Here is a 24,416-nt window from a genome sequence, read left to right as displayed (position 1 = left end):
TATACCCTATATCATATTCAATCATAGTTTTCTTACTCTCTTGGTCTTCTCCTTTACTAATATCTTGCCACATTTATACAAACATTGTTTAACTCAACAGATTTTCATACAAAACAAATTGAGAACAAGTAGAAGAATATTCAAAATCTTGTACAGAGTTCTTAACAAACAACCAACACGTTGATAAGTAAACTACACTAGGATTAAAGTAAACGTAAATCATGTAGGAACATTGTAGTAACCAACATCATCATCTTGATTCACCATAAAGACCACAATTGTAAAGAGAGCCACAACAACAAAAGATATGGCAATAACGAATTTGGCATAGCTCATATTCTTTTTACTACCTGTTATCATATGAGTTTGAGGTGTGTCTTCACTAAATGTGCCCGTTGATGACATTGTTTCCGCCATGGTTGGAAATCGCCTTCTTAGTTTAGGAGTCTTTTGAGATTCTATGGTTTTCTCTCTGGTCCTGCTTCTCAATGTTGGACTTTGGATGTCTGAATGATCTAAGTCAGCATCATCAAAATATTGAAGAGAACTGATGAGCTTCCTTGGAGTGGTGAAGATGTTGATGTCTTCAGCATTGATGCGTCGTGGAAGCTGTCTCTGTGCATCAAAAAAGTCAGAAATGTTTAACACAACCGAAACTAGCAATCATATAACAAATATGGATTGATGCTGACCTGAGGACTAGGAATGGTGTTTTGCAGCTGGTTGTTTCTCAAACTTTGCATTAGAAACCCTTCAAATTCATCTCCATTTTCACAAGTATCATACGGGACAAGAGGTGAATCCGAGACATTGGTGCTTCCTTTAGTTATACCGGAGAAAAGACCATCCTTCAAAGAGATATCAACCCCTCCTCCATTCTGATCAGGCCTCCAAAGCTTGCGATTCACACTCCGCCGATCATATTCAGAGTTACAAGAAGTATGTGAAATAGGCGAGGAGTCAACCGGAGAATCATATCCGCTGAACGAACCTACAGTTTGTGATTCAGGTGATAAGGAGTCATCAGGAAAATGACCGTTGGCATTGGATGGACAGTGTCTTCGACCGAAGTTCGAACCCGTAACAGAACGACACCCCTTGTCCATCTTGGACTCGAGCTCTCCAGCTATTCTTTTTGAAGTCATCATTGCTTCATAAGCAGCTCCTCTGACGTAAGCCATTTGGTCAGATTGGCACCTCTCCATTTCTTTGATTATCAACTCAACTTCGGAGTATATGCTTCTCGGGTCCAAGCACTTCATTAGGAAGTTCAACATTTGGACTGCTGATAACCGCTTCTGTGAGTTTCCTTCAGAAACCCCGAAACTCAGAATTCGCAGTCCTGTGTGTATCAACAACCTTGCATAGGCTTCAACGATCAAAGGATTATGTTTGGCAAGTGACATAACCAGACCCATCTGAACATGTGTTTGGTTGGAGTTTGAGTCCAATGCAACTACAACGTTTTGGCAAACCCTGTTCACCATCTCGTCCGAAGCAAATCGCCAGTTGTCACAATCCACAAGAGCCTTAAGACATAGAGCAGACCCTGAAGTGAGGCTCTCCTGAGAACCCAATAGAGAATCCATAAGAGGCTTACACAAGGAGTGGATTATGAGTTGTTTCTTATCTTCTTTGGTTGTCGGATCAATCCCGTATCGAGCAATTGCCGGAATAACTTTAGAACAAGCTTGTTGAAGAGGGAAAGAACCAGCACTAGAAGCCAAAGTCTTGACAATGGTGGACATGATTGTATCAATCTGGGGAACAATGTTGGGTCCATGAACACGAGCAAGTATCTCATAAAGCGAAATGGTGTATTCACCAGACAAAGAGTTAGTTTCTTTAGTCTCAAAGACTTGTGCTAGAAAACCAGGAATGGCCTTTGAATCCAAGTCCTTCACATAAGACTTAAGAGCTTTCATTGCTGATTTACGACTCTCTGTGTCTTTGTCAAGATTAGCCAATTCTTGTCGCAAAACTGGATTCAGATTCAAACCCATAACTCCAACTGCACCAGAAAAGACAAAATCACACCAAGGCAACAACATCAGACTTATTCTTTAAAGTTCATAAACTTTAGCTAACATTTTCCAAATATCATCCTTCCATACTCGAGTCAGACCAGGATTAAAGACCATATACAAGGAATATGAGAGAACCAGACAACTAAATTCGAAATCAGACAACTTCAAGAGAAAAGAACAAAAATTCAAGACAAACCCATTACTCCAACTGCACCACACAAGAAGAAAATCAAACCAACAACATAAGATTTGCCATTTTAAGTCATAAATAAACAAACTTTTAACCAAGATTTTCAAATCTCATCACTTTCCGCCCAAAGGAAAATAAAAATAAAAAAAGGACCATAGAACCGTGAATCTCGGACACAGACAGCTAATTGGGAAATCAGACAACTTCCAGAGAAAATAGCAAACATTAAAGAAGATGAATCTCTGAAACAGATCCGTACCCTGTTTCTTCTACTTGAACTACTTCTTTGCTTCGACCGTACAAAGATGAAACCTTCGAAGATTTTCTGAGAATCCAAAAGCAAAAGAAGTAGACGTAGAAGCAAAATGAAACCTCGGATTGAAAACAAATCAAAAGTGTGAGAGTTTGGCGGACACTGCGAAATCTACAAAAGAAAAATCCCGCGGTTCAACAGATAACACATTTTTCAAAATATGTTTTGGGGTTTTTAGGTTTTTCTTTGTGTGTCCTGTCCGCTTCTTTATTTTGTTGAAGCTCTGTGTCTTGTCTTTTTCAATGTTATTTGTCGCCATGTGTAATATGAATCTCTTTATTTATTTATTTAGCAATTATATTTTCTCGTGCTTGAGAAACGAAAAAAATAGATCGTAGATTGAAAATTCAAATTTCTTGACTCGAAAAACTCACCGCTCTTTATTGGTTGCAATTGGGCCCCATTCTCTCTCTCTAGATCTAGTGATATGCATTTTCAAATCATTTTATACAGTATAGTTGAGAGTTGAGACTGTGAAAAAATCCGTGAACAAATAAATGTCATTTTGGTCTTATTAGATTTGAATTTTGAGGCTATTATACTACTTTATCTTTACTATATAGGATGGTTACATTGATTGACCATATAATTGAAAGAAGGTAAATGTATTTGGCTGTTGCAAAGATGCAGATAAATGATTTTAAGGTTTGGTAATGATTTTAAGGATAAAGCGGACTAATCCATTGTTGACAATATGTTTAGGATTTGATTTTGACCTTGTAGAAGTTAGACATCTCGTAGGAATCACTGTGATTTTAAACTACCTTTTGGGGTAAACAAACATGTCAATTTGATCAATTTTCAAAGGCGCATCAACAGCCCAAACTACAATCATGTACAACAAAAAATATAAGCTCCAAGAATTAACCCGAGGTGTACAAAAAAACATGATGTTTTCTCATTCTAGAAGCATTTACTACATGTTTTAGTAGCAACAAAGATGAGATTGGTCATGAAGCGAAGGTGCCAAAGATGATACCATTGGCACCTATGTGAATTAATATCGTAACTTATTGCAAATTTCCATACATATGCATGTCTTATATTAGCTACACATGCATGGAAATTGCAGGAGAAGACCTTTGTTCTGATGATTGATGCTAATATTAAAGCAATACCTTTTTAACAGGCACAAATGATATTAATGCGACTGTGGTAGGAGCCTGCAGGTGGGGCAATACCATTTCCCTTTGAATCTGGTCTCAGGTGTGAGGCCAACACATGTATAGTGAAACCATTCACCTCCTTGGCACTGTCCAAACAAGAAACGATCACATGGTTATGGTTATAAAAAATGGTTAAACACTTTAAGATAGAAAATTAGATACTAGCAGAACAAGACTCACATTCTCATTGTCACAGGCAATCATGTCTCCAAAAGACACCTGAAAAAACATTAACAAAAGTGTTAACCAAAGATCAAAACAGGATCAGAAAACCCACATACTTTTATGTATTCAAGACCTGATGGCAGACACAGTATGTTGGTTCGTTAGGATCAATTGGCTGCTCGTCAATAGGGGTGAGGTCTTTCCTATTGCTTCCTGGAGGAGGCATGAGCTCAAAATCCCTGTCACGATCCCAGTCTCTATCTCTGTAATCAATCTTCTTGGACTGAGGTGTGCTATAGAAGGACTTACGCTTTTCCTGTTTAGGAACTATAGGTAGCGGCGGAAGAACAGAGGGCTCGTCTTGTGGAATTTTTCCCTCTGACAGAGAAGTGTAACGAAAGAATAAATATACAATAAACATAGTGGACACCATTAATAAACAACTTTAACTACTTTACGCAAAGCATCAGTTAAAAGTTTCACATATGACCACTAGAGAAAAATGAAAATAAGGCCACTTATGATTTGACAAGAGGAAAGATGATAATTTCTGTTTCTCTGAAGCTTAACACTAATCGTTGTGCACTGACTGATGTTTATACAGGTGGAAAGCATGTTTTTGCTAACCCTTAGGGAGGTTGTCCTAGAGGAAGTTTTACAAGAGATACAAGCAAATGTGACCTTTTTATTGACAAAACAAGACGAACACCCACAAGAGATTTACTCTTGCGTCCAACAAGGTGTAGAACCCCTGTCCTCTCACAAACATAACTCCCTACCTCATATGCTTCTCATCAAACCTTTTAGTAAAGAAAAGGAGAATATAAATTAGCTCCACGTTCTGTCCTAACATGGCGTGCTCAATCAATTACCAACCGATTAATCTCAATCAATCAACTGACCCATGATTTTACATGATTCTTGGAATAGTTAGTGAGAAAAGCGATCAGATAATAAAGACATAATTCTAATCAATCCCCTTAAGATGACAGTAGTAATTAGAAAGCTCCTGGGTTGATATCACATACCTTGCTTTAAATCTTCTGCGAAGTTATTTAGATCTTCATCAAGTCGTTTTACATGACTGTCTATCTACAACCGGAGTAAACATAGTAATTACCATCACAATACATTAGGCTAAAACAACTAAAGGAGCTGCTATATTCAACTTTTTAAGCAACAAAGTTACATTTCAAGATTTTGAGTGAACTAACGCTCTATTCTTACACATTGCATACACATGCTAGCAAAAAAAAATCATAATCAAAGCCATTAAGCTAAATTCTGAAGGAGCCAACAAACTTAAATAGCAAAAGAAAGCACTTACAAGATCATAAGCCTGTCGGGCCAATAAGACCTTCTCGGTACACAAACTTAACGCATTTTCCTGACTAGACTCAATCTCTTTACGCATTTTCTCAATTGTTTCCTCGTCATCAAGCCCATTATTGTAATGACTGCCATTATTACCCTTCTTAGAACTCTGTGAGGCAAGCCCTAAGCAATACTTGGTTTGCTGCCTTGTCTGATTTATAAGCGCTTCCAACAACAAAAAAACACAACATCATAAATCAATTCCGCAAAGAAACAAAACGCAAGAGAGAACAAATCTAGTAATAAGGATCTCACACTGAGATCTCTCGTCTAGTTCACGAACTGTATTAAGAAGTCTTTGAAGCTCTGCAGGGAAAGTGCTGGCATCTACAAGAATTCGAATTTACGATTCCAGAATTGAATTAAAAAAAAAAAAACCTAAATCGAGCTGAGAGATTTATGCAAATTTTACGAAAATTTGGATCTTACACTCAAGGTAATCATCAACGTAAACTCCAGTTCGTGCTATAGCCATCTTTTGATCTCTGGTGAAATTATGGTGCTAGCTAGGGTTTCGAATTGGGGATTACGAACGAAGCTTAGGCTGATAAAGCGCGTTTAAACGGTACCGTTTCATCGATGTCATTTGATTTATTATGCTTTTTTGGCTGGGAAAAATAACCCAATCGAACGATTACCAAACCGATCCGAAATTCACTAAACTATCAGACCAATCCAAACTATAGAAATTTTATGTCTCAATTTATCTAAACCGAACTTTGACTTTACTCGAATTATATGAAGCCGGAATGCTTAATAGAATTTCACTAAATTCAAAAAATTTAATAAACAAAATTTCAATATACAAATATACTACTAGATTTTGGTCCGAAGAAGACCGAGATAAAGGTTTTGTATGTAATTCGAAGAAAATGTGAATATTCATTCAAATCAGATGTTATAAACTTTCAAGAGTCAAATTAATACTGGCAAAATAATGGGAAATATTTTGCTTCGATGATCGATCAAAAAAACATTATTTTTATTCATTTTAGGCATGATTACGGTAGAGATCATGCAAAATCTGTTTTTGATAAACAAAAAAAAAACTATTTACTTGGGGGATCGAATCCAATACAAACAAGACAATTTTTTTTGTCCCAAAAAACAAAACAAGACAAATTATTGTCTCTATTACTAAAACTAAAGTGGAATTTTTTAACATCCAAAAATCTATATATACATTTTTGAAGTACGTTTTGGATTCTATCATTTTATTTGTACTTATTTAAAAACTTATTCATAAAGTTAATCCCTAAATATTTTCAAAAAAAAACATTACTTCAAATTTTGTTTATATATTTTACATACCATTCCAACTTAAAAAAAATACAGCATAATCAATATGGAAACAAAAACTATGATATATTTAACCACATCTCTGAATCTTTTGCAAACAAAGAAAACAACAATTTTATTTCTGCTTTGTTTTCCAAAACTTGTACGCTTTGATTTTAACGTTAAAATAACTTCAATTCACATTTATTTTAATATTCTAATTAATATATATGAACTTAATAAAATTTTAAAATATTATGAATATGTAAAATCAAAATTTTTTTAAATACTATATAAAATTATATATAGTAGATGGATTATAAAGAGGACATGTTGGAATTAATAAAATATTATTAAATTTGTGCAAACAGAGTTAAATCCTCATTTTATTATTTGTCAACACTATTAATATTAGAATATTTGACATATAAAAATTAAGTTGATTTAACTAAGATTGTGTAAAATAATTAAATTATTATGAAAAATGTGACTTAATCATAGCATATAAATGACTTACTATGTATTTAGATCCCTTATTTTTGGTTATAAGAATTAAAAATCAAAACAAAATCTCAAACACTAAACAAAACAAACTAAATATAACGAACAAATGGTTACGAAGTATATTGCGGGTTAAAAAATTAATATAAATATTTAGTTATAGAAACGGTCGGAAAATTTAGTTATTACTCTATTTGGAAAACATTCAACATTTAACAAACAAATAAAATATAAATATAAATAATAATATAAATTATATGCACGCGATGTAGCGTGGATTAAAATCTAGTTAACTAGAAAAAAAGAAAACAACATCAAAACCATATAGAATTCGGAAGAAAACCCTAACTAAACTTGATTTAAAGAACATGTGAAAACACAAAAAGTGTGGTCTAGCTCCTAAAACGATAATAAAGCGCAATATTTTAAAAAGAGAACATGAAAAGAATAAAGAATCTCTAGAACCACATATATGAAGATTTGTGCACGTGAAGGACACCAGATACAACTACAACTAAGTATACATAAACTTCAGAGAGATAATTAAATAAAAAAAATTAAAGCAAATCTTTATGGGTAGTAAACGAATCATTTAATACATAGGAAATCCTGGAAGAGAAACTCCTAGCACGTAAAAAGAATATAAAAAGAAGTAATTATATGGGTCATCTTCGCAATCATCAATCATATTCCCAACAAAATTAGAAACTAGAGAGAGATTCTTAGCAATATTTTGTTTGTCTCATTGACATTTTGGAAAGATATGGCACTAAATATGGAAGTTGGATCCATGCACTTTTACGATGAAATCGAACCATTTTGTCGATGGAAGAGAACAGAGGACATCGACATTCTTGAGCTACATCTTCCATCAGGTACATTAATCTTTCGTTCATAATTACTGTAAATTTAGCATTTCGATTATACATTCTGATTTTTATCTCACATGATTTGATATAAAAACTTTTAACATAATTTTTCTGATGGAAGAAAAAAAAAGTAACTGTTATATATTCAACTCTACCAAAGAAAAAAACTTATATTATAGTTACTATATTGAAAAGCTGCATTGCAATTTGCTACATAAATCTCTTTTCAACTGAAATTTCATAACATAATATTGTTCCAAAATCTTTTCTCTATTTTGATTCCACATTGCTATTTGTTTCCCACTTTCTCCAAAGATATTCTAATTATACTTTGCTTCCACGTTGGTACACTGCTTCTCGTTTTCTTTGATTCCATGTAATTTATTTGGTTAGTATTGCTGAATCTAGCTAGAAATGTAGACGAATCGTATATAAACTTTGTTCAAAATTTTGAAAGGTGTTAGTTGGACGTTCGGGATGGAGTACCTAGTGTCTAACGAAAATTTAGGAAAGATTAATCGGATACTAGTTTTATAGTTATTTTATCAAACTAATAATAAAATAAAAATATATAGTTTTAAATATATGTATAGTATTTTCAGTTTAGGACACAAGATTAATTATTTAATTCAATGTAGGGCTAAAGAAAAAAACCAAATACTATACTTTTTATTATTGAAAAATGGACTTGGGGTTTGTATAGGTTTGAAGAAGGAGCATCTTAAAATACAGATCAACAACAGTGGTATACTTACAATAACAGGAGGCTGTCCGGTAGACCAAAACAAATCAATTAGGTTCAGGAAAGAAACAAAAGTTGCAAAAAATTGCAGAAGAAATGAAATTCGTGCAAAGTTCTCAAAGGGAGTTTTGTATGTGACAATGCCAAAGACAAACCCAATAGCAGCTGGTCTCTTGGATGCTTTGAAGAGAGTCACATCACACTCTAAAGTAGATGATGATATGAGAAATTCACCAAACTGTGTAGGTGAATTTCATAGTAAGTTTGCCTCATTGAGGCAAAGATTATGGAGGAAGAGAGTAGTTGAGGGTGTGGCAGCCATGGTGGTTGTGGCTGGTGCAGTTGTAGGAGTGGTCAAAGCGTACCAATATTTTATGGCATCACCTGTGTGATCAAGATTCAATAAGATCATGGTATATTATTTCCTGTTCGTATATTGTAATACCAACATATCCTAAGTTTCATTTTTTAAAAATGTTACTCTACATTAAAATTAAATTAAGTATGTACAATATTATTCTTCTTATATGATTAATCAAAATAAGTGACACAGATAATTTTTTTAATTAATTATGTAAACTCTTAACTAGCACAATGTTTCACACTTTACTACAAACATGGTTTTTTTTTTGAAACTAATACTACAAACATGGTTTGATCTTCAATTTTCCAAAGATACTGATATATTAAGAACGCAATTTCTGGTGAAAGAGTTCGGGATTCAGAAAAGAGTGTTTCCTTCCGTCTTCAACACAGCCACGTGGCCGATGTCTCTATATCTTGGTAGCTACAAATTAAATAGAGTTTTTTTTAACAAATATACCACATTCAAAAACTTTTCTCATTTCATCTACCATATTTCATAACTGTTTTTCACAAATACCACATTTACATCATTAAATGATTAAATTAACCTTGACTAATTTTCCATATTTTTTTTAAAAAAACTTTAATAATAAATGAAACCAACACTTTTTTTTTCTCTCTCTCTTCATTGTTTATCACTCAGAAGGGACACTCCATTTCTCTTTCTTTCTTTCTTCCATTGTTTATCTCTCAATTTCTCTAAAAACAACAAATCGACAAACACAACAAGACCTTTTATTTCTTTTCATTGTTTTAATCTCTGAAAATTCCCTCCGACGTGAGAACCACCACAATTTTTCGTTTTTTTGCATATGTGTTCCATAATATAGTGTAAGTATAATAATTTTCATCTTACATTATCCCATCTTTGACCCCTAATCGATAACCTTTTTTTATTTATCCTTGGTTTATCCTTTCATGATGAATCACAAAACCAACAGTGGCGGCATCGAGGAGATGGACCTCATCATTTCAAAATTATATTTTTTTGTGATGTCTAATTTTTTATGGATATATTTACAACTTGTCCATCGATTTCATAATTGTCTACTAAGATCTTAGAATGTTGTCCAGATTCATTTTTATAGACCTAAAAATTGAAAGTTATCAATAAACAACAAAACTAACTTGTCTACTAAAAAATATGTCTACAACCTTAACAAATTGAAACTTGTCCACAAACACCAAAACCAACTTGTCTATTATAGATCCGAAAACAAAAAAAAACCAATTTGTCCACAAACAACAAAACAACTTGTCCACAAACTTGTCTGTCACTATGTACTTGATAATTTGTCTATCGGCTCAACTTGTCTACAAAAAATATTTTTTTTATAAATTCACTGAAAATAACTTGTCCACAGCCCCAAAAATGAATATGGTCTTGAATAGAGACACTAATTATGCGGTTTTCAAAGTGCGTTTTTCTAAAATTCATTTTATACACCAATCAACAAAGTTTTGGTTCATTTGCATTTTTAAGAAAGAAGAAAAGTAAATCTGGTTGCAGTTTCTTAGGTGGGACATTAACTCATGGACCGCAATATTTGTTTAACTATCTATTACCAAGTGTATTTTCAAATAACGCACATCCAAAAGCAAAATCTTTTTAAAATATTTAATGTATGTTAAATAAAAGAAAGCTAAACAATCAACACATATTTTAATAAGTAATTATATGCTAAAGACTTTCTTTAATTTAAATTATTAAATCTCATGTATGATTTAATTTTCATTATTTTTCTAAGTTAAAAAATAATTACTTTTAGCAAAAAAAACCAGATTTATGAAAAATAAGTAAAATAAAAAATCTTATTTATGGTTTGGTTATATCATATACAATGTATAATATATATTTTAGCTAAATTTCAATTTTTTTAAGGAAATTATAGTTTTCATTACAACAATTTTTTTTTAAAATGAGAGGTATTTCTTCACTATTTTACTAAATAACATTAACCTAATCAATTCAAAATAAATTTTAGTTTTTACAGTTTCATATCATTGTTAAATTTTCTATATATATATATATATATATATATATATATATATGTATATAATTGAATAAACTGTTTTTAAAAGAAAATATATGTTTAAAAAGAAAATTCTTAACAACTGAATTTTTTTTATTAACTATACCGCTAGTATTTTTTTCACCAATCAAACATTATTTCATACTAGTTATTCTATATAAACCGAACTTGTTCTGCAAATTATTTTATCCCGCACGTACCGCAGTTGAACTGCTTTCCCCGCACAGTTAAATACGCTGTTACCATTAGGACCCTATGTCTACCATGATCAACAAATAAAACTTGTCTACAAAAAAATCATTTTGTCTACGGAATAACTTGTCTACAGACTCAATTAATGCTCTTATCTTGTCATCACACGTGTTTTTTCTATTACCTATTTTTCTTGTTCTTCAAATTATATACAAATTACAGCTCATTTCTTTAGCCCACTGAGTTTTACTTTTGTGCATATTAAATGTCAATTGTCAATAGTACACAGTCCCCTCATGTGGATTAAAAACACAATTAATTTCAAAATTTCTCATAAACAAGAGGGTATTTACGACTTTTAAGTGTCTCTTGTGGTAGAATTGAAAAGTAGTTTTCACTTGTGGTAGATTAGAAAAGATTCTAAGTAAATGTCGTACTTTTAATTAAAATCCCAATTAACTACCATTCACAATGTTGTGTCATGCGTTGAGATGGTAGATTAGAAAAGATTGTAAGTAAATGTGGTACTTTCAATTAAAATCCCAATTAAATACCATTCACAATGTTGTGTCATGCGTTGAGATGGAGTATCAAAGTAGAGTTTGTCCAAGAATGAAGTATTCCCACAATTTTCTGCTCTCTTGGACATGAATCTACTCGGCGGAGGCTCCATCTATTCTCAGGAAGTGATAACACAAACAACGATATTCCACAAATGGAAATAGATGAATAACATTTACCACAAACTCACCATCAATATATATAACCTTCTATCATCTTCGAGGCATTTACTATGAAACCTACAACAGGGTTTCCATTTAGACGACCAAGAAATCAGATTATCATCAAGAAATATACAAAACCCCGATGTAGAGCATCATGTAGAGGGGCAGCCCGCCCAATCGGCATCAGAATAGGCGGTGAGTGAGTCGTCAGAGTTTAGAGAAACATAAGCAGCATCGGAATAGGCAGTGAGAGAAGGTGGAGAGTTCTTATAGAAATGGAGCCGGTGATCGAGGGTGCCCTGAAGATAACGAAGAATGCGTTTTAACTCATTGAAATGCGACTCCCGGGGATCGTGCATGAAGATACATACTTGTTGAACGACAAACGAAATATCAGGTCTTGTGAAAGTCAGGTACTGCAATGCTCCAGCGAGACCACAATATAATGTCAGATCTACAACAGGAGGCCCATCGTCTTCAGCCAACTTATTGTGCGTATCGACTGGAGTAAGACATGGTTTGCAGTTGCTCATGCCGGCGCGAGCAATGATATTCGTGGCATAGTTGCATTGATGAAGAAAGAGGCCAGTGCTATCACATGTGAAGGTAATGCTGAGAAAGTGGTGCAGTTAACCAAGGTCCGTCATTTCAAACTCCTTGCTGAGTGATTGGATAATCATATCAAGTAGAAAAGTAGAGGAAGTGGTGAGAGCAACGTCATCCACATATAGGAGTAGATAAGCGAGATCAGCCCCATGGTCACACACAAACAAGGAAGCGTAAGAGATACTCTGTGTGAATTCAATGCTCTTTGCATAGTTGGTAAACCTGGTGTTCCAAGCTCTGGGCGCCTACTTGAGACCATATTGTGACCTGCGTAGTAAACAAACATGATTGGGTTTCTTGGGATCCGCATAGCCAGCTGGTTGGTGCATGTAGACAACCTCGTCAAGGTCGCCATTGAGAAACGTTCTTTACGTCGAGTTGTCGAAGCGGCCAATATCTAGTAACAATAAGATGAAGAATTGATCGAATGGTTGCAAGCTTGACCACTGAGCTAAAGGTTTCATTACAGTCAACGCCAAGATCTTGAGATTTGCCATTAGCCACAAGTCGAGCTTTATAACTCGCCAAGCTCCCATCTGCATGATACTTATATTTAAACAACCATAAAGAACGGATCACGTTAACGTTAGGGGGGCGCGGAACAAGGTTCCAAGTGCTACACTTAATTTGAGCATTGTATTCCTTATCCATAGCATTATTCCAAAATGGATCTTTTGCACCCGAAACATGAGAGAAGAGAATGAGAGAAACAACATAAGCATTACGACAAAGCCGAGTTTGAGACTTAAAGATGCCATTTTTGCTGCGAGTGGTCATGGGATGAGTAGCTTGCAGAGGAGGCAAAACAGGAAGACCAGGCGGAGGACCAAGAGGTGTGGTTGAGGAAGAATGAGGAATAGGCTGTATGACGAGAGATAAAGGAGACGAAACCGTGTTTGTGGGAGGAGTCGGAATGTTTGGCTTTGTTTAAAATGGGAAGGCCGTTTCATCAAAAACATGATGGCGAGATTAAATGATCATATGTGTTGAGAGATCAAGACTCCTACAGCCACAATGATTAGAGGGATAGCCAAGACTATGCAATTTGTGGACCTAGGAGCGAGTTTGTAAGGAGAAGTGGGTAAAATATTAGGATAGCATAAACAACCAAAGATTCGAAGATGAGAATAAGATACCGGTTTTTGAAAACAGTTTTGTATATGGAATCTCATGACCAATTGTTGATGATGGAGCGATGTTCAGCAGATAAACCGTCGTGTGAAGAGCCTCGACCCAATTGGAGTAGGGTAAACTTGTTTGAGTTAAAAGTGTGCAAACAATGTTATTGATTTTTCGTAGCATCCGTTCGGCTTTCCCGTTTTGTTGAGACGTATGGGGACAGGAGAACCTGATTGTTGTACCCTCCGACACCAAGTTGACATGCATGTCACACATTATTTTGCTTATTAAATAAAATAGAAGGAGAAGAAGAAGCTAAGTGACGATGATTCGCGCTACTAAGGTGACCAAGACGTTTATGCCACACATCACTGGTCGGTGTAGTCACCGTGAGAACATGTGGCGAAGCAAGCGACTTTGGAGGAGACACCGAGTAGAGCAGACCTTTTCTGTTACATCGGAGAAGCTTGGTCCGAGTTTGAATGTCTTTAATAGAAAAACCAAAAGCTTCAAATTCAAGAGAGCAATTGTTTTCTATAACAAAGCGACAAACAAAGATTACATTCTTAACCATGGAAGGAAAAACAATAATATTTTTGAGCTGAAAGGGATGAGAGGAAGAATTTAGAGTACCATGACCAATAGTAGTTATAGGCGCAAGAGATCCATTACCGACTGTAATCATTGGAAGTATGCTCAAATTATGAGTATAACTTAGATTACCTTGATTGTTGGTGACATGAGTTTCCCCGATATCCATGACACATTCGCCATTGTGTGTATCTTGCAACGTCATCGTGTTGAAAGCATGTGCAAGAGCAGAAGGCGCATATTCGGAGTGATCAGCAACTTGAATTGGTGTGAGGGAGGTTCCTTGAACGAGATGAGCAGCAGCGTGTGGATGTTGAGGGTGTGAACCAAGGATGCCAAATGCATCGTGTGAAGGATGCGACGGTAAATGTTGTGAAGGTCAAACCGAGTGCTGGAAAGGAGCAGCAACGTAGTACAGAGGTGGTGTCGGCCCGTAAGAGTATGGATATGGAACTTGGGGAGAGCCATAATTCCAATTGTTCGATGAAGGGGACCAATAAGTGTTGGGTTGAAGACCACGTCTACCACGGTTTTTGCGTCCGTCACAACCGCCATGATAGAGAGATCCAGACTGTTGTTGATGACGAGGGTTATCATCCGATGACGGGAAGAACATGTCAGGAGAGGATGGGTGATGAGATGTGGTAGGGGTGTAACTCCTTGTCTTTGCTTTGCAGATCGGGTAGAGATCTGAAATTTTTTTGTAGACTTCTATCTACGTGTAAATTGGTGGCGCTGGTGTCGTTATCGGGAAGTGGTTGAGAATCTTCTAGTGTCTTGCTTGTTGGGTTATGAAAGTTTTGGTTTCTTGATTTGAGAAGTCAGCTCTCATCTAGATAGGAAGAAGTGGTTGTTATCTTTGGGTTTGCCAAGGGAATCATTGATAAATCTCGTTCTTAGGATTTTCAGAAGAATAAGTTGATTTGAGCTAGCGTCACTCTGAAGCTTGAAGTCTTGTTGCTAATATTCTGACTTCGGTTGCAAATTCCTTATGTTTTGGGTTTACAATTTATGCTTTATATTTGTTAATGGTTCTTGCTTTCACTTTAGTTTCCGAGACTTTTCCTTCGTCTATCGACTTAGTTTTTCTTGTTTGGACTTTAGACTCCAGAGATATCTCATTTTTTGCCGGCTTAAGATTGTATCAATAAAATCAAATGATAAAAAAAAGAAAATCTATATTTCATTTTATAAAGGATATTAACATTCACGTAAAGAAGAATTGTAGATATCGTTGGATCATAGCACAAATCTTTTTTACTCCAAAATTTTTGGACATCATACAAAAGATTCAGGAGAAAGAGAATACAAATAAACAATCATTGATTGTAAATAATTAAATATGATGATGGAAACATGTTCATATACCTTTAAAGTATTATACAAGAAGATAGGTCACTTCTCTACTGGGCAGCAACAATACCATCAAAGTGAGCACTCTCCTATCATTACCCATTTACAGGATATTAAGAACATTTTCCAATCCTACAAAGGAATAACTTTTGTTCAGATTCTTCGTTATCTGAATGTTGTTATTAATAATCTAGCTAAAGTGCTAGAGTAGCAAACTCAAAGTTTGTAATATCATGGAACAATGTAATATAATCTTTGTTAATACAAAGTCATACTGCCGATAAAAAAAATAATATATATATATATATATATATATATAAGAAAAAGAAGCAGGCCTATTTACATCCTTTGGGTCAACAAAGAATAAGTTTACTGTATAATTTTTGAATTGGGTTTATATTCCCTTATTTTTTATCATTTAACCAAGATTATTTTTTTTTTTCAATTTTTTATGTCGACCACATGATTAGATCTAGATACGTTAGAACATCTCTATCCCTCATTTTTAGAGGGAGATGTATACAAATGAGAAAAATAATAAACAAAAAATAAATATTAATTAAATTGTTTTTTTTGGTAGGCAGTAGGAGATAAAGTTCCCCTACAAATTATTAATAAAACAATTTATTCCATAATGTCTTAAGTTTAAAGACACCAAAACAATTTAATTGATATTTTTCTTTATCTATTACATTATTTTTAGTGTGAAAATATCTCTTTCTAAAGATGAGAGATTGAGATGGTCTTACGAGTAGGGACATTACTCTTAAAAGAAAGTATTGATTTCTTTTTTTATTTGACTTGTTTTTTTTTTTGTTCTGAACAACGATTTCTTTGATTTGATCAGTGGTTTGTTTATCAAGAAGTTTAGATTTCTTAAAATAAAACTTCTTAACAAGTTAGGATACATGGATTTATTAATTTAGATTTAGATAAGATACATGAGCGTTATTTTCATGGCAAGAAAACAAAAACACAACAAACGAAGACAGATACACGGTTCTCCTTTCTTTAATCCCGTCTCTAAGAGGATAGGAACAGACTTAATCAATAATACTCAGAAGCAGATCTGTTTTATTTAAGCGATCCTTCTCACTTTCTCACCTACAAATCAAAAATACATTTAATAAATACAACAATTATTGAATATATTTTTACAAAATAAATATATATAAATATATATTATTGACTATATAATACTTTAATAAATAGAGTTTTCAAGATCCAAATTTTTTCTTTTTCAAGATCCAAACCTTATTTCTTTCAATCTAAGATCCAAAGCTTATGAGTATATTTGTTCAGGATTAACAAACTCAGTAAAAATTACAACTTATTAGATCGACAAATAAATGATATGTAGCTTTTTTTCAAGATCCAAGAACTATCATTAGTAAATATTTGTTCAAGATTTATGTGTATGATTAAAAATAGGTAGTGAAATTAAAGTAAAATAAACCTTAATCGCTGTCGCTGTCACTGCTGCTGCTGTGGTGACCATCTCCATGGTGTTTCTTCTCCTTCTTGTCCTTCTTCTTTTTCTTTTCACCGTCATGGCTTTTGCCTTCTCCACCGTGGATCTTGTCTTTGATCTTGTCAGCGATACCTTCTTTGTGCTCGCCACTCTTGTGCTCATCGACGTGTTTCTTGTGTTCTTCTTCGTGCTTCTTGTGCTCACCTTCCTTGTTGCCTCCTCCAATGTGGAGTGCATCTCCGATCTTGTTGATGAGTCCTGCCATATCTTTTTTTTTTGAAACCTTTTTCTTTTGTATTGAATCTCTCTTTATGTGTTTGGTTGCTTTGACGATAAACTTGGATCTCAAAGGTCTCTATTTATAGCCCCACAATGGATAATTAATACTACTCTATCACTATCAAGGAGATATTTTTATTGGTTTCTTTATTAGTTAGTGCTTAAAATTAAGAAAAAATATATATATGGCGTGGCAAAGCGGCAAAAGATAAGAATAACTCCCAATGAGCTGTACTCTTTTATTGGAACGGAAGAAATAATATTACAATTAGTTGGGCTAGATTATATTCCTTTAAAAAGATAGAAGAGATTACATTCTCTTGGATATTTTCAACTATGTGGTTGTAATTCTCTTTTATATCTTTTAAATGATTCTGACTATGGATATACATTATTATGACCATATATACAATTCAACATTAATAGTACATGAAATATAAAAGGAGATAAAATCTGGATTAAAATTGTTTGGGAAAATTCAGCTCTTCTAGTTGACGTACCTCTTAGCATCAGGGGGTAATATGCGTCTCTTTCAACATAAAAGTCTTTTTGGTACACCGGTTGAACTTTAGACACTTGGACACATTATCATATTAATTTTATATAAAGTGATCTTAGTACAGTAGCAAATGGTAAGTTTTTAATACACAATTCACCATCATACCAGAGATTAAATCTCGCTCTCTATAAATGTAAGGATTTGGCTAATGGGCCGGCTTGTTATGGCCCAATGATTGACCAAAAAAAATAACTAATACAAACTAACAATTAATAACATGTAAAAACAAAAAAAAATAACTAATACAAACTAACAATTAATAACATGTAAAAAAAAAACAAGCACAAATAGATAATGCTGTCCGAATTAGTAAATCAATATCTATATATATATATATATAAATAATTTTACTCTTTTCTCTTCCTTCACATCAGCATCCACCTAAACAATACTATAATTTTTTTTATTAAAAATTACTATTTGAATATTTATTTATTTCATATTTATAACTTATAATTAACAATAGTAAAAAAAATTAAAAACTAATTAAATAAAAATAATTAAAATTTTAAAATAGTAAAACAAGGATATAATTTTTTTTATTAAATAATAAAATAATAGCTATATAAAAATGAATTAAGTAACATAAATGAAAATTTTCAAATAGTAAAAATAATACTATGAATTTGTTTTAGTAATAATTTTATTATTCAAATTTTAACCAAAACATGATCTTATTGCAAAATTTAGAATGAGTTAATGAGTTTTAGAATGGAAGTAAGATTGTAATGCATGGTGGAGTAAAAAAACAATTTATGTAGTTGTGTTTATAAAATTATAAACATAAAAATCAAATTGAAGTAAAACATTAGTTTCTAAGAAACACATGCTACAAAAATTTATTATTAAATTTCACTTAGAGACAAATAAGAGATTAATTACTCAACTCAAATTAAAAGTTTTGATAAAAATGAAGACATTGTAACTTGTAAGGATCACATTTTTTTTGGGAAACTATAAAAAAGACTCTTGAAAAAATAATTTATACTATGAAAGTTGTTCAACTCTCTACATATGAGTGACACGCCAGCAGTGGAAAGAGTGACACCTGTCAACCCAAATTAAAAGCAAATATATTCAAAATTAAAGAGGAATTTGAAACATCTTCATGTCTTTTATTCTTTTTCGTATCACAAACAATTTCAATATTTGTATAAAAAATCTAGAGAAGCTTAGAACATGTTGATGTGTTCTTTAAGTAAGTAGATGCATCACCAAAAGATTAAAATGTATCGAAAGTAAAATCAAAGATTTGTTTCGTCCTCTTAGGGTAAACCATGAAGATATGAACATATTGTTTAGACGTTAAAATTTTCTCAACAATTTAAAGGATTGCAGCAGTGACCGGGAATTTGGTTAATATTTGTAGAAAACTATGAAAGTGTGTTCTTAGAGAAACAATTATTTATGTATCAAAAAGATCAGAGTTTTTTCAGTATCGAATGAAAGATAGTTAAATCAATGATATAATGTTGGGTGAGAAAAATCAAAGAGAAAAGAAGAAGGAAATTAAATTAAATCTAGAGTTATATTCAAAAAATTTAATAGCTAGCAGGAAAGGAAATTGTTTATCTTAATTATAACCATTAAAGAGTTAAGCAACCTGCATGAAAATCTTTTTAATAAAAGAAAATTGGAGAGTCCCATGGTATTAAATACAAATATATCTAAATACCTAAGTTTTAGACAAGGATTGTAGAATGTATGATGTTTAAATGTTATTATCTACCGATCAAATGTGCAAATGATATGATTATTTTACTTTCTAAAAAAATGCTAATAGATATCCTCTACAAAAATCACTTTAGAATAAGATTTAGCTTTAAACAAAATTTAGTATTATTTGCCTCCTCACAAAAAATTTTTAGTTTTGTTTGTTAATATATAATTTTTAATCTTTCAAATGTGAAAATAAAAGAAGCAAATAAGGTATTGCAATAAATGTATATATATAGATATAAACAAACCCGCACGTAGTGCGGGTACTCATCTAGTTTATCTAAAAAACAAACTCAATAGTCACAAAATATAGAAAAAATGATATGTAAGCCATTACAAAAAATGACATTTGATTTGTGTAACATATCTCAGAAGGCATATTATCAACTGGAATTACAATTCTATAACATTATATAAAAAACTAAACTATAAAACAAGTTTGAGATTTCATCAATTTTATCAAATACTTTTAACCTAAAATATTGGGAGAAACAATATATTTAAAGTACACTATGTTTGAGATGATGAAACTGGGGTTGCATCACAAAATTAACATATGAGATTTTAGAAAAACATGTAACTTGGATTAGTGAACGGATATTCATTATCAGGTTTAACCGTTTCACCATCTAATCATTCTTGACTTGGTCGAAAATTCTATATTTACATTTAATGTGTGATATCAATATGTAAATGATATCTATAATTAGGTCAACGATCAACATACGATGTTAAAACTTTTAAAAATATGTTTTTATGAAATATGAATATAAAATGAAACTCTTCTAAGAATAAAAGATCAGAAGATTGTCGACTCTTTCAGTGAGGTTCTTAAGTCAATTTTTTTGTTACCATGTTATATATTGTTGATTTGTCAAGAAAACATTATAGTAACACTATACAATATATGTTATATATAGATTAGTAAATAAGTATAACTTTATACAGATTTATATTTTTGAACTTTAAATGATTATATTTATATTCAATAATTTTTATTGAAAAAAAATTAAACTAAAATCCTGCGCAAATAAATATAACAAATAAATATTATTTTCAACAATATATATGTTGTATATCATTTAGTAAAGTAAGTTTAGTGTTTATTTAGATTTATACTCAAAAATTTGAATGATTATATTTGAACTCAAATTTTAGTTTATATATAAAATAATCAAACAATTCTTGATACACAATACGTTGAAAAAGATTAAACAATATAAGGAATGTCAAAAAAACAAAAAATTGGAACACCACAACGTGGCTGAAATGACTTCGATAATTCGATCGTATTTTTGCTGCATAATTTGTCTATCCTCTTAACATACTATCCTAACTAATATTTGAAAACTATCGGAGAATAAATTTCTTTTTGTTTGCACCACGTATTTTATCTACTTTCCAATATACCATCTCAATTATTTGAAAACAATTGGAAAATGACTTTTCATCCCTTTAGTTTTCACGAATTGGAGGAGAATGACAATAACAACATTTGCCAAAGAGCATTGAAAAAAGCGTATATACTGTATATAATTTTGACGAGAAATCAAAAACGATAAATCCAACTATGTCCTGACTGATGGGTTAAATACGTGTGTATAGTTTGTCGTGTAGTAGACAATGAATAAATGAAAGACATGGTCGGCCACTTCGTTGTCATACTCGCTAAGGATCCTTTGTTAAATATTGTTGCCGGCTGTCGGCAATAATATCAGTGACTTTGAAAAGTATGTACTAGTACCATTTTAACGAGTGTATTAAATTACTAACATTCGTAACACATATTAAAATATATATAGAATTCACAAAATTGAAATCTGTTTATCGATTTTTTTTTTAAAATCCTCTTCTTTAGAAAATTTATGTTATAAATAATTTAATACATTAATTAGATTTTTTTAAATATATGAATATTATCTATTAGATTAGGAGCCACACTATTCGCGGATTTAAAGTGTCTAAGAAAATTAAGGGTCCGAATGATGATCGCGGTTTTGGTTGTACGGGGAAAGCGGTTTTGGAGTGCAGTACGGTTCAACTGCGGTACGTGCGGTTTGCGGGACAAATGCGGTTTATATAAAATAAGCGGTACAAAATGATATTTGATTGGTGAAAAAACTATTTGCGGTTCAGTATTAATTGTGTGAATGGTAAAAAAAAGAAAAGCGGTGCGGATTACATATATTATAAATAAATTTATTAATAATTAGTATGTTTGTATATTATTGTATGTTATGAATTAATAATAAAAATAACTGTATTTATAAAAATAACTTTGTCGAGCAGAGTGTTGAGATTGTGATTGAACATCATGTAATATGAAACATCGTTGCATCACATCTCAAAATTGAGGTGGCTTTCGGTTCAAACTTTTTGTTACTTTGCATCCTTATAAATTTAAATTATTTAGATTCGTGATACCAAAATTTAAAACATATCTTGATGAGTAGAAGGATTATTTATACTTACAAACTCTTGATCCTTCCACCATGAGTCAGATGCATATATCATGGATGTATCATGATTAACCGTGATTCCGGTTTTATGAGTAAGAACCTTCCACCTCTTGTAATTTTTTTTGAATTCATCAAGTTTGTTTTTGAAGAATCCATAAGTTATATTCATGTTGAATGCTTGGTTAAATTTTTCTACCATATACTCTCTACCGATAGCGGTCGGATTCTTAAGAGTATAATTATTCATCGCAATTGCTTCATCGAACAATTGAATTAATGTTTTTTTCCTGAATGACCATTTATACTGTTGTTTCCGTTGGAGGAGTTGAATTTTCGATTGGCTGATTTGAACTTGTCTGTCTAGAAGAATTTGTGTTTCTTCGACGATTTGACGACATATCTACATTTAATGAAAGTTATTGGTTACTATACATTTTATATCGATAAAATTATTTTATTGTTAATAAGAATTCTTTTAAACATATTGTTTTATTTCTAAACTAATTTATATTGTTATCTATACATATACATATACATATATAAATATATTAGTTAGGAAAATAAAATAAAAATGATATGAAACATACTGAAAATGTTCAATTGTTATATAATTAAACTAACATGTATAATTATAATAAATTAAGTAAACTGGATTACAAATTTTTTAAAAATAACAATATAATGAATACATAAAGACTATGATATATGAGTATTTTTAATAACCACTATGATATTTAAGTAGTATGGACAATATTATTATTTACTGAATACGAAAATTATTACTTTTATTAATTTTCAACTTAAAACATATATTACAACCCTATTTATTAACATAAAAATTCCACTTTAAATCAGTTTTTATAAATTTAAAATCTAACAAAGCATTTAAAAGTGTACTTTTCATTAATTCATTTTGAAAATATATTAAACAAAACCTATATAAGATTGTGTTTAGGAAAATATGAGAGTAGGTTTTTCAGAAAAAAAATAAAAAGAAATTAAATATGAGAAGTAATTAAAAAAAAAAAAATATTACCAAAATGATGTTACACTACAAATCGAGAGGTAGAGAAAGAGAGAGGATAAAGTATACTAGATGTTTACCAAAGTAAAATCTCGAGAGAGAGAGAGGAAGGGAGAGAATAAGGGATAGTTGTTTTTTTGGTTTTTGATAACATAGACACATATGTTTATATAGTATATTTATATATTAAAAAATTATTAAATAAAGCATTAATTGGTTGCGGTCCCAGAAACCGCTGGTTATTACCCGTTGTATTTTTGAAAGGCGGTCCATGCCTTTATCTGCTGAATCGATCCGCTTTTTGTTTTTTTTTCAAAAAATGCAAATTAAATTTTTTTCTCTTGATTGGCTGTACATGTGCGGTTTTGGTTTTTTTTTTTTTGAAAACCGCAAATTTGTTGTTCCCATTCACTGCCTAGATCTACAAGATAAAAATAGGACAAAATTACACATGGTTAACTGATGGCTGATGCAGCCCATAATTGAAATTATTTTCATTTATTTATATTTTGATATTATTATTAATTATATGATTTATCTTTTAAAATGTTTAGAATATTTCAGAGGTTACTTAGGGTTTTTATAGTTTTTTTATAAATAGACTATTGAGACCTATTGTATTATAAAGTTAATTTCTGCTTTTGAGAGAAGAGTATTCTCGAATCCTTGTTTCAGATAGATTCAGGAGATTTCAACGAATCCAAGAAGGCATTGATCTTAGATATTCTCACTAAATAAGATCTTTGTATTATCTTAGCTTCCGTTACGTCAGTTTGGTATCAAATCTGCGTCTCTATGATTTCTCAGTCGAAGAACGGTTCTGGTGACTATGTTGATTTGCATTTGCTATCTTATCCCTTGTCAACTTATTTTGGGATTTTCTTGGTATGTTCTTGATAGTATCTTGCATAATACCACCTGAAACAAATACAATATTAGAGCTTGGTTCATTACCTTTGTAACCAAAACCTTGGGGCTGATGTACCACTCTTCCAATAGGCAAAATGTGATCAAGCTTTGTTTTTCCGTGTTCCTACATCTTTACTCTTTTTCGGCCGAATTTGTTCAAGATCATGATATATAGAAATTAACTCTTCTCCCTTATTTTATAGTTGATTTTCCAAGTCTTCAATATGAACTCTTAACTCCTTCTTTTCTAAATATGCAAAAATATATAGAGTACAAGATGACCGGGGGAGTACTACGATCTAAATATGCAAAATATATAGAGTACAAGATGACGCCTTCTTCGCATTAAGATCAACACATGTTTCTTTGTCTCCCGTTAAAAAAAA

The 24,416-nt window shown here is 32.0% G+C and overlaps 4 protein-coding genes across 6 annotated transcripts; 1 reads left to right on the top strand and 3 right to left on the bottom strand.

Annotated features, from left to right (window-relative positions):
* Window positions 1–87: 87 nt before the first annotated feature.
* Window positions 88–3,775, bottom strand: LOC104750262 (protein SINE1-like). 2 transcript variants are annotated; one of them, XM_010472032.3, is made up of 3 exons: window positions 2,477–3,775; window positions 693–2,011; window positions 88–615 (listed from the first exon to the last, which is right to left on the bottom strand). In XM_010472032.3, exons 2-3 carry the CDS (start codon window positions 2,001–2,003, stop codon window positions 220–222), a joined length of 1,707 nt encoding a protein of 568 aa, XP_010470334.1. In that variant the 5' UTR covers window positions 2,004–2,011; window positions 2,477–3,775; the 3' UTR covers window positions 88–219. The 2 variants fall into 2 exon arrangements, with proteins under 2 accessions (XP_010470334.1, XP_010470335.1); XM_010472033.3 differs by having other exon boundaries at window positions 88–609; window positions 2,477–2,777.
* Window positions 3,407–5,824, bottom strand: LOC104750263 (PHD finger protein ING2). Of its 2 annotated transcripts, XM_010472035.3 has the most exons (8): window positions 5,665–5,824; window positions 5,491–5,562; window positions 5,189–5,400; window positions 4,890–4,953; window positions 4,171–4,239; window positions 3,995–4,074; window positions 3,877–3,915; window positions 3,407–3,782 (listed from the first exon to the last, which is right to left on the bottom strand). In XM_010472035.3, the coding sequence occupies exons 1-8, from the start codon at window positions 5,708–5,710 to the stop codon at window positions 3,672–3,674; spliced, it is 693 nt and encodes a 230-aa protein (XP_010470337.1). In that variant the 5' UTR covers window positions 5,711–5,824; the 3' UTR covers window positions 3,407–3,671. The 2 variants fall into 2 exon arrangements, with proteins under 2 accessions (XP_010470337.1, XP_010470336.1); XM_010472034.3 differs by having other exon boundaries at window positions 3,995–4,239.
* Window positions 5,825–7,643: 1,819 nt separating this feature from the next.
* On the top strand, window positions 7,644–9,191 carry LOC104750264 (uncharacterized). The gene is made up of 2 exons (XM_010472036.3): window positions 7,644–7,889; window positions 8,587–9,191. Exons 1-2 carry the CDS (start codon window positions 7,778–7,780, stop codon window positions 9,015–9,017), a joined length of 543 nt encoding a protein of 180 aa, XP_010470338.2. The 5' UTR covers window positions 7,644–7,777; the 3' UTR covers window positions 9,018–9,191.
* A 7,269-nt stretch (window positions 9,192–16,460) lies between these two features.
* On the bottom strand, window positions 16,461–17,412 carry LOC104750265 (dehydrin HIRD11). Its single transcript, XM_010472037.3, has 2 exons — window positions 17,067–17,412; window positions 16,461–16,714 (listed from the first exon to the last, which is right to left on the bottom strand). Exon 1 carries the CDS (start codon window positions 17,344–17,346, stop codon window positions 17,068–17,070), a length of 279 nt encoding a protein of 92 aa, XP_010470339.1. The 5' UTR covers window positions 17,347–17,412; the 3' UTR covers window positions 16,461–16,714; window position 17,067.
* Between the last annotated feature and the right edge of the window lie 7,004 nt (window positions 17,413–24,416).

Source organism: Camelina sativa, chromosome 16, assembly GCF_030686135.1.
Source record: "Camelina sativa cultivar CO46 ecotype springtype chromosome 16, ASM3068613v1".
NCBI lineage: Eukaryota > Viridiplantae > Streptophyta > Magnoliopsida > Brassicales > Brassicaceae > Camelina > Camelina sativa.
Note: the sequence above shows the minus strand (reverse complement) of the source record. Positions and strands in the feature narration are given on the sequence as shown.

Bases quoted from the DNA above. Each gene is read 5' to 3' on its own strand.
- LOC104750262 (XM_010472032.3), bottom strand. From the start codon at position 2,003: ATGGGTTTGAATCTGAATCCAGTTTTGCGACAAGAATTGGCTAATCTT. The intron at 616-692 runs GTCAGCATCAAT...TTTGATGCACAG, and splicing joins ACACCATTCCTAGTCCTCAG to AGACAGCTTCCACGACGCAT.
- LOC104750263 (XM_010472034.3), bottom strand. From the start codon at position 5,710: ATGGCTATAGCACGAACTGGAGTTTACGTTGATGATTACCTTGAGT. The intron at 5,563-5,664 runs GTAAGATCCAAA...GAATTCTTGTAG, and splicing joins CGTTGATGATTACCTTGAGT to ATGCCAGCACTTTCCCTGCA. The intron at 4,954-5,188 runs GTAAGTGCTTTC...CTCCGGTTGTAG, and splicing joins CCCGACAGGCTTATGATCTT to ATAGACAGTCATGTAAAACG.
- LOC104750264 (XM_010472036.3), top strand. From the start codon at position 7,778: ATGGCACTAAATATGGAAGTTGGATCCATGCACTTTTACGATGAAATC. The intron at 7,890-8,586 runs GTACATTAATCT...GGGTTTGTATAG, and splicing joins TGAGCTACATCTTCCATCAG to GTTTGAAGAAGGAGCATCTT.
- LOC104750265 (XM_010472037.3), bottom strand. From the start codon at position 17,346: ATGGCAGGACTCATCAACAAGATCGGAGATGCACTCCACATTGGAGGA.